The following is a 9026-nucleotide window of genomic DNA, read 5'->3' on the forward strand; positions in this document are numbered from 1 at the left end:
CCGATATATCCACACCGAGATCCGCGCTCCACGCTTCACGCGCTCGAGACGAGGAGATGGGGGAGGCTACCAAAGCAAGAGCATATAGTCTAGTGACAAGCTTGTGTGGGGACACAGAGGTATATACTAAATCCAATGCTGGGAAGGTAGGCGGAGGCCGCGGAAAGGTCGGGTGTAGCTTCCGGCAGGTAGCACGCAGCTGATAAAATAGAAAAGTATCCAACAGGGAAGGGGACTCAGGGAGGGAGTAGAAGGAATTGTCTGGGTGCAGATCCGCTACAGTCCTGAGCCCCCGCGACGACGTGTGCCGAGACATGCTAGAGGACTGAAGGGGCGGAAAGTCTGGGTGGTCAATGATGGGCATGGCATTGGCGGACAAGAAAGAGAGTCCAGAGAGGCAACTCAAATATAACCATGCCCAGCGCAGCGTCTCCACAGTATTTACCTCCGCACGAGGGCGCACTGCAGGGGCAAACAATGCAGTGGATAGAGGCCAGGGGGAGGCAACATCCGATTCCACCGCAACGTGAGGTTGGTAGGGAGTGGGATGCAGCCAAAAATGAAGGAAACTGGCCTGGGCGCAAAGCGCGTACAGACGAAAATCCGGCGCACTTAGTCCGCCAGCCGACATAGGCAGGGTTAGAATGTCATAGGCAACCCTGGGCTGCCGCCCCGCCTAGATCGAGACCATCAGCGAACGAATCCGCCGGAAGAAGTACGAGGTGAGAGGGATAGGTATGTTAGAGAAGAGATAGAGGAACTTGGGTAGGACCACCATCTTGGCAATGGCAGTGCGACCAGCCAGGGACAAGGGCAACCGACCCCATTGAGGGATTTTGGACTCTAACCAATCCACCGCGCGGCCAAAATTGGATCTCCAGAGTTCGTCCGGGTCCCTGCTCAGCCAAATGCCCAAGTAACGCGTAGGGCCAGACGCCCACTCAAACGGAAAATCCGGCGTAAACGGGAGAGTGGCGTCCGTCGGGGAGAGCACGGACTTACTCCAGTTAATCTGAATACCCGAGAGTCCACCGAACAACCTCCCGCACCAAGGGGCTGAGATTGTCCTGGGGGTGGCGAACATAAAGGGTGACATCGTCAGCGTGCATGGAGACCAGGAGGGTGCGAGACAGAAAACCAATGCCCCTGTGCGTATGGTGTTGCAGAAGCTGGCCCGCTAGGGGTTCCATGGCTATGGCAAAAAGCATGGCCGATAATGGACACCCCTGCCTGGTTCAGCGGGCGATGCTGATGGGGTCGGATACCTGTCCATTTATATGAAGCCGGGCTGTGGGGTCCATATATAGAAGCCGAATGTTGCGCAGACAGTGGGCCCTAAAACCCATACGAGACAGGACATAAAAAAGGAAGGGCCATTCCAGGGTGTCAAACGCCTTCGTGGCGTCGAGCAGTGCCTCCACGGCTGGAAGGCTAGGGTTAATTTGGTGTAATACGGAAAAAATAGTGCGGTAATTGTGGGAGGTGGCCCTACTGGGGATGAAGCCGGATTGATCAGGAAGGGCGATAGTGGGCATTAATAATAAGAGGCGAGAAGCGATCAGTTTGGCGAATTTTTTATTGTCTATATTAATCAGGGAGAGAGGGCGATAGGAGTCACACCGATCGGCGGGCTTATCGGGCTTAAGAAGCAGGATCAGCGAGGCCTCGCGGAGAGACGGCGGAAAAGTGCCTGTATCGAAGGATTACATAGCAGCCAGATGTGGAACCATGAGAGGGGCAAATGCTTTGTAAAAGGAGGCAGGCCATCCAGGCCCGGTGCCTTGTCGCTCGGAAGGCCGTTAAAAGCTGCCAATATCTCTTCTTTCGAAAAGGGTTCGTCCAGGAATTTGCAGTGATAGTCCTCCAGCCAGACCAGGGCGATGGATTCAAAGTATTGGTCAAACTCCTCCAAAGGAAGAGGGGAGTTCGCGGAATAAAGGCTGGAGTAAAAGGCGAGGAAGCGGGACCTGATTTCCTCCGAGGACGTGGTACGATCCGGACCCCCATCACTAAGGGCCGCGATATAAGAAGCAGCACGCGGAGGACGCAGTAGGTTAGCAAGGGTACGCCCCGGGAGGTCTCCCTCCCCAATATGGCGAGCACAGCCTTCCCTTCCCAGGAAGGACAGCTCGCGACCGGCCTCCTCCGCAAATTCAGAATGCTTCTGGCGCAGTAGCGCCAACGTGTCGGGGCTAGAGTCATTTACCAGAGCTGCGTCTAGGTCACGAATCTCCCCCTCCAACTTAGCCAGCGCGGAGCGAATAGACCGAAGTACGCCTGCCCTTTTTAGAGATGCATTCTCCCCGAATAAAAACCTTAAAACCCTCCCAAAGGGTAGAGGCGGAATCCACTGAGCCCACATTAACCTCAAAATAGTTAGTGATGGCGGTCTGGATCTCTTCGCAAAATACAGAGTCCCTAAGGACGTTAGGAGGAAGACGCCAAGTGAAAGCCCGCCGTTTAGAGTTAGGGGTCCGGATAAGAAGCCGAACCGACGCGTGATCGGAGAGGGTGCGGGCCATATCTGTGGCATCAATAGTCCAAGACAGGACGTCCGGCGAGACAAGCCAGAGGTCGATTCTCGACCAGCAACCTCTAGCACCCGCGACACAGGTGCCCTCCCGGGCTTCAGGGGGGAGATGACGCCAAACATCGAAAAGCTTCTTGTCGGCCAAAATGGAGGAAAGAGCATTGGCAGCACCCGGGTGGGATAGGTGAGAACCCGATCGGTCCAATGTCGTGGACAAGGTAACATTAAAATCCCCACCCCAAATCACGGCAGCGGGACCGCAGGAGGAGATCATGTGCCAGACGCGGTGGAAAAAATCCGGGTCGTCTGAGTTCGAGCCGTATACTGCGGCAATGGTGACCGGCTGAGCAAACAAGAGACCATGCAAGATCACATATCTGCCTTCTGGGTCAATAAGGGCACTAGAAGTGTGCCAGGGTAGGCCGTGGCGCAGCAGGATCGAGACCCCCCTGGCGTAGGAGGAGTAGGTAGATGAGTGGGATTCCCCCCAATAACGTGCATGAAGCCTGGAAACCGAGCTGGGAAGCAGGTGGGTCTCCTGTAAGAGACAAATATCCACGCTATGGCGCTGAAGGTGAGCATGAGTCAAGCGAGCCTTGCGGTAATCATTCAGGCCATGGACATTCCATGTCCAGCAAGTTAAATTAGCCATGGGAGAGGTGATAGAGAGCAACGCAGCGCGGGGCAGGCCGCAGGGGGCACAGTCGCGCGCAACACCCAATCACAACGGGGAGGTCAGTAGACCAGTTGGGGGGTGCATGATCGGCAGGAGATTACGAGCCAGCCCAGGTTGGGCGCCAACCCGTACGTGAAACGGGGGGGGACTAAGGGTGCCGCAGGCGCGCCAATGCAACCAAGCTGCCAGATTGAAAAGGAAGTACATCAACAGTAATGAGCATAATCCACAACATGTAAGAAAGCACCCTGCTTGAGAGTCAGACAACCAAAGTCTCGAGCACTGCAAAGCGTCTACTAAGGCGCAAACAGTCTGATGCAACAAAAAGGCAGCAAAACAGAGCCACCACCCCGCCAGAGGAACAGAACCCCCCACCCCCCAAAACAGAGCCACCACCCCACCAGAAGAACAAAACCACTCCCCCACCCCCCAGTACCACCAGACCAGATGCAGAACGAATCCCACAGAGCGGCCACACCCCACACCCATCCCTCCAAAACATACCCAACACCACTAGGCAACAGTAAGCCCACCACCCCACACCCACTCCAACCCCCCAATCAGGCTGAGCAACCCACCCACTTCACCCAGGGAACCCACAACTAGGAGAGGACAAAGAGGTAGAGATCATGGGAATCATCCCTGTTGGGGCATGGCAAGACCTGGTGGTCACCCCTGCAAAGAAGCAGGGTGGCCAAGCTTAGGTAAGAACAGAGGCATCATCCTATATAACTCACAGTGACATAAATTTCAATAATCACACATTGAGTCATTGTCGCTTAGGCGGCCGTCATTTCCCAGCGGGGACTTAGAAGGCGAAGTGCTTGAGTCCTTGTCCAGGCGCTTGGCGAAGGCCATGGCTTCTCGGGGGTCGGGGAAGATAAGTGTCTGCGCACCCTGATGGACTCTCAATTTGGCGGGATATGCCAAGGCGTATGAGACCCCATGCTTTTGAAGGATGCGCTTGGCCGGTAAGAATTCTCTCCTGGCGATTTGGACAGTTAAGATGTAATCCGGGTAAAAGGAGAGGGAGTTCCCCTGATGAGTAATGATGCCCTTTTCCCGCGCCACCCGAAGAATGGCGTCTCGATAACGAAAGTTCAAGATTTTCACCACTATAGGCCGGGGTGGCAGCCCAGGCTTCGGGCGAGGGCCAAGGAAGCGGTGGGCTCCCTCCACTATGAAACTTGGGACAGAACGTCCCTGAAGAGGTCCCTTATGAGTTACTCGACTAAATCCTCCATCTTGGAGATGTTGGTGGACTCGCAGGTTGCTCCGCCGAGTGCGCGCCTCAAAGTCCTCATTCTTTTCACGAATAACAGCAAGTATCTTGTCCATCTGGAGGATCTTTTGCCTGTCCTGAGTGGCAGCATCTTCTGCATCTGACACCCTAGACTCGAGATGAAGTAGTCGGTTGTCGTGGGTCTCCACACGGGCCTTCACAGAGTCCAGGCGGGCAGATAGCTGATCGAGCTGGGACGCAATGCTGGTGACCGTCGATTTTACCTCCAGCATAATTGCTTTCAGGTCCGCCACCTGGCCCGGGGAGGGGTCCATAGCGGCAACAGAGTCGGCCCCCTCTAAACCGGCGCCGTCCTGGCGCGAGGACCTCCGAAGGTCGGAGGCGATTTTAGGCTGCCTGGGGTCGTTCTTCCCCATTTCACTGTCCACTCCAGATGGTCCCAGCCGCACCCCGGGAAATAGGAGTCGGGAAAGGCGATGGGGGGTGCCAGTAGTAACCAGGCCAGAGCAGGGACATCAGCAGAGGGCACGAAACAGTGTCCAGCAACGTCCTTGGTTACAAGACCCACGAAGATGGCCCCTGACACTCAGCGCAGAAAGCAGCCAGTGATCCAGCACAATAGGCAGGCAGCCTCCAGCCCAGTCAGCCCTCTAACCATCTCCAGAGGGCGACTCGCAGAAGGAAGCAATACCTCACCCCAGGCCGGGGGGGGGGGGGGCGTGTAGATGTTGCCAGGGGCCTCCAACAGGTGGAGCGAGGAGCACAAGCAGCTGCAACTGCGGATGAAGAAGAAGATGGCGCCCGCTGCCAGCGCCGGGGTGAGTGGTCACGACTTAAGGAGGGAAGCAGTGTTCGGGGGAGCGGTGTCTCACGCCGGCTGCAGGCGGGCCACCCACGGGGCCCCGGAGATCAGCAGAGCGATGTAGACAAGGGAAGGGCCTAGAGGCCAATGAGGCTGTGCGCGGAGAGGAAGGCAGGCGCACCCCGAGGAGCACCGACTGTCCGGGAAGGAGGGTCCACACAAGGCACAGCAGGGAGGCGCAGGGCCTAGCAGGCGGGACTAGTCCAAGCAGGACCGGGGCCCCACCCGATGGAAGTCGTGGAGCGGCAGCAGGTTCCCCCGTCGCGGGCCCAGAAAGCGACGCAGGAGTTGTGATCCGGGGACCCACAGCAGGCCCAGTGCCAAGGTAGGAGCCGGGGAGGCCAGAGCGAGCAGGTTGTAGGCACCCACCCAGCCAGCCGCCGCAAGGATGCACCGGATGTCGCAGTGAGCGCGCCGCCGGGGGGGGGGGGGGACGCCAGCGGAGGATGCCAAGGGGGACCGCCGCTCCCACAGCCCGGCCCAGGCGCCGCAGCAATCAGGCAAGGCCGGATGGAGGGGGTAGGCCGCGGCGCCCGCGGCAAGGACAGCACAGCGGGAGCCCCCAGCCCCGCTGGCAGATCCTACCACGGAAGCGCCATTCACCGGATCGCTGGGCTGACAGCAGGCCGCCTCCTCTGCAGGGCTCAGCTCGCACCGCCAATCACCAGGCCGGACGGGAGCAGGCCTCCGGTGCGGGCCCGCGGCTCCGATCACGAGGCGTAGATCTCCGCTGCTATGGCCCGCAGCGGGACCAGAGTCGGGTCCACAGATGCCCCGGGGTCGGGAAACCGCTGTGTGGTGCAGGTGAGTCAGCGATGCCTGCCGGATAATGCCGGATTAAAGAGCTTGGCCGGCAGACCCCACTTACAGTGCGGCCATCTTGCAGCCGGCCAAGCCACGGCCCCCCCCGAGTCACACAGCTTTCAGTGTGTGCCTTATCTTTTTTCTGCAATTTTGGCTATACTCTGATAAAGCGAAGTTGTTTATATTTCTTACGTTTTGCAGCAGTTAACTTAGTTTCTCGATTCTCAAATGGGTGATCTTTCTGATATTTATGTGTTTCCCTTGTCTTCATTGCTTGATTTTGCTCGCGATAAACTGAATGGCATTCGTTTAGGAAACAATAACACCTGTTTTATATAGAAGTGAGAAGCGCCAAAAGATCAATGAAAAATGCTATATAAAAATCAACTTAATATTATGGGTTCTCTAGTAAAGCACATTTTACCAGTTTCCTTTTCGGTGTTTTAGGATGCTATATTTTTTATTGGACCTAACAAATAAGTGTGGTGTTGCATCTTAAATACATGGGCTTTCACACCGCTCTACTTCCTATGCCAGACCAGTAAAATGAATCACAAACAAAAACGAACATAAAGGCATTATTTTCATATCAGTAGGGGGACAAAAAAAACTTCTCGGACACAGAATGTAATGCTATCGCTATCTGTTACAGGAGAGAGATTTAGCAATACACATTTTTTTGATCGATATATTTATTGGTATAGAGGAAAAATATCTTTTGTTTTAGTTTCTGAATTAAATCGATTTTGGTTAAGGGCACCGCTGTCCTGATTAACGGCAGTCTAATCAATTTAAAAGCTTGAAAGATTTCTCATATACTTTCAGCAAAAAATATTCCAATTTTATTTATAATGACATTCTCAATGTCACTCATAGTCATTGAAATGCACTCATAATTACTCTAAAATTATGAAGATGGCAATCTGAAACCTTGACAGCTATGTGGAGGAGCCAGAGGTACGTGGACTTTGCAAACAGGACTCGGGCTGCAGAGAAAGCTTTGGGAATACACTCCTGCAGTTTGACAGCGTTGCAGGCATTTAAACATCCCCCATTAGCATTTCTAAAGACGAAAAACACGTCTTTAGAAATGCATTTGGAAGCGCTGCAGCATCACCATGAGCCGCACTTCAGCGGCTCCAGGGAAGTATTTACTGAATGCGTGGAATCCTTTGTGATGCGCGCTGACTGTAGATGTCTGCGCGGAGGGAAACCTAGGTTTGCGCGCCCGCTCAGGCGCGCAGGTTAGGGGGAACCATGGTTATAGGCACATCTGGCTAGCATTTGTTTCTTTCTAATGCCTATTGTGATGTTCCAGTTTCAGACTAGCCTGGCTACTTTAAGATGAACGGTCCAGCCAGACCTTTATTTGTAGTTTCTCGCTTGGAAGCCTCTTGTTGAAATGAATGCTGTTGTGGACTGCTTTTTTATTTTCGATGATCCATAAATAAATTGACACACTTGGAAGGCAACCATGTTTGAGTGCATAATGCATCTATGGCTAGAAGTGTTCCTCACTAATCCTTTTTCTGTTTCTACAGATCTTTGTGACCATGCGATCCATCTCTCTCACGATGAGCTGTGATGAAGCATTCCTCTTCTCTGGATGGTTTAATTTTTTTAAACCTCTCGAATTCCATCCGGGTCCTGCATCAAGATGCACTCTGGGAGGAAATCGGAACATTTGGTGTATTTCAGAGGAAGTGAAAAAAGCACAGCTATTTATTCCCTTTTCCCCCCACAACAAATCCTCAATATTGCTTGTATTCCATATTCCTCAAGGTTAGGCCATCAAGGTGTTTGAAATTCAGGTGTCTGCTGCAAGCTGTGAAGACTCTAGCGCTGCCTTTCCTTCATTGCTTTCCTTTGTGCTGGAGCCCTGATCCTGCAGTTGGTGTTTTTGGTCGCTGGTTCCATTCGAGTAGCTACTTGAACAGACCCTTCATCCTACCCTGACTGGAGACCCGTCCTCTCAACCTGCTGCACACTGGGGTGGCCTCGGGAAGACCAGCAAACATTTTCAAACAGCAGCTCCTTTTGAAATGTGTGTGGTGCGCAGCCTTCAGTACAGTTTGTTGTTCCCCTGCACGCTTTCACTAGGACATTTGCTTTACTGTTGCTCCTCAGTGTGTACCCACTGGTCTTGGTTGCTAATTCAGAGTATGTATAAATCTGCTGTGGTGTGGTGGGATGTTACTACCAGGACTTCTCAGGAGCATGGTGCCCAGCAGCCAGCTTCATGTCGATGAAAGCAGACACGATCCAAGACATCTAAAGAAGTCTGTCTGTTGCAGGCCGCCATCTTAAACTCTATACTGTTTCTTTATTGCACACTTGTTTTTTGGTGTTAATTTTTACATACTGCTTTTTTTAAATTAAAGTCTGTTACTTCTTTTCAATCAATCAATCATATCCTTTGTAAAGCGCACTACTCACCCGTGAGGGTCTCGAGGCGCTAGGGTGGGGAATGCTGCTACTGCTCGAAAAGCCAGGTCTTGAGGAGTTTTCTGAAGGTCAGCAGGTCTTGGGTGGATGGGGAGGGTGTTCCAGGTCTTGGCGGCGAGGTGGGAGAACGATCTGCTGCCTGAGGTCGATCTTCGGTATCGGGGGACTGTAGCGAGGTCGGCGGAGCGGAGCTGGTGGGGGTGTAGAAACTGAGTCGTCTGAGGTACGTTGGTCCGGTGTTGTGGAGTGCCTTGTGTGCGTGGATGAGGAGCTTGACGGTTATCCTCTTGTTGACCGGGAGCCAGTGCAGGTCTCAGGTGGGGTGTGATGTGGCTGCGGCGAGGGATGTCGAGGATCAGGCGTTCTGGATGCGTTGGAGCCGTCTCAGGAGTTTGGCCGAGGCTCCTGCGTATAGGGCGTTTCCATAGTCCAACCTGCTGCTGGCAAGGGCCTGGGTGACTGTTCT

The 9026-nt window shown here is 53.9% G+C and overlaps 1 protein-coding gene across 3 annotated transcripts in view; it reads left to right on the forward strand.

Annotated features, from left to right (window-relative positions):
* The window catches only part of CNPY2 (canopy FGF signaling regulator 2), a 119680-nt gene extending 111162 nt beyond the window's left edge, over positions 1-8518 (forward strand). For all 3 annotated transcript variants that reach the window (XM_078686149.1, XM_078686143.1, XM_078686148.1), the window contains one exon: positions 7657-8518. In XM_078686149.1, the coding sequence (XP_078542275.1) occupies positions 7657-7700 (44 nt within the window). In that variant the 3' untranslated portion in view covers positions 7701-8518. The remainder of the gene's footprint in view (positions 1-7656) is intronic.
* Positions 8519-9026: the final 508 nt, after the last annotated feature.

The sequence above is a fragment of the Lissotriton helveticus genome, chromosome 1_1, assembly GCF_964261635.1.
Source record: "Lissotriton helveticus chromosome 1_1, aLisHel1.1, whole genome shotgun sequence".
Lineage (NCBI taxonomy): Eukaryota > Metazoa > Chordata > Amphibia > Caudata > Salamandridae > Lissotriton > Lissotriton helveticus.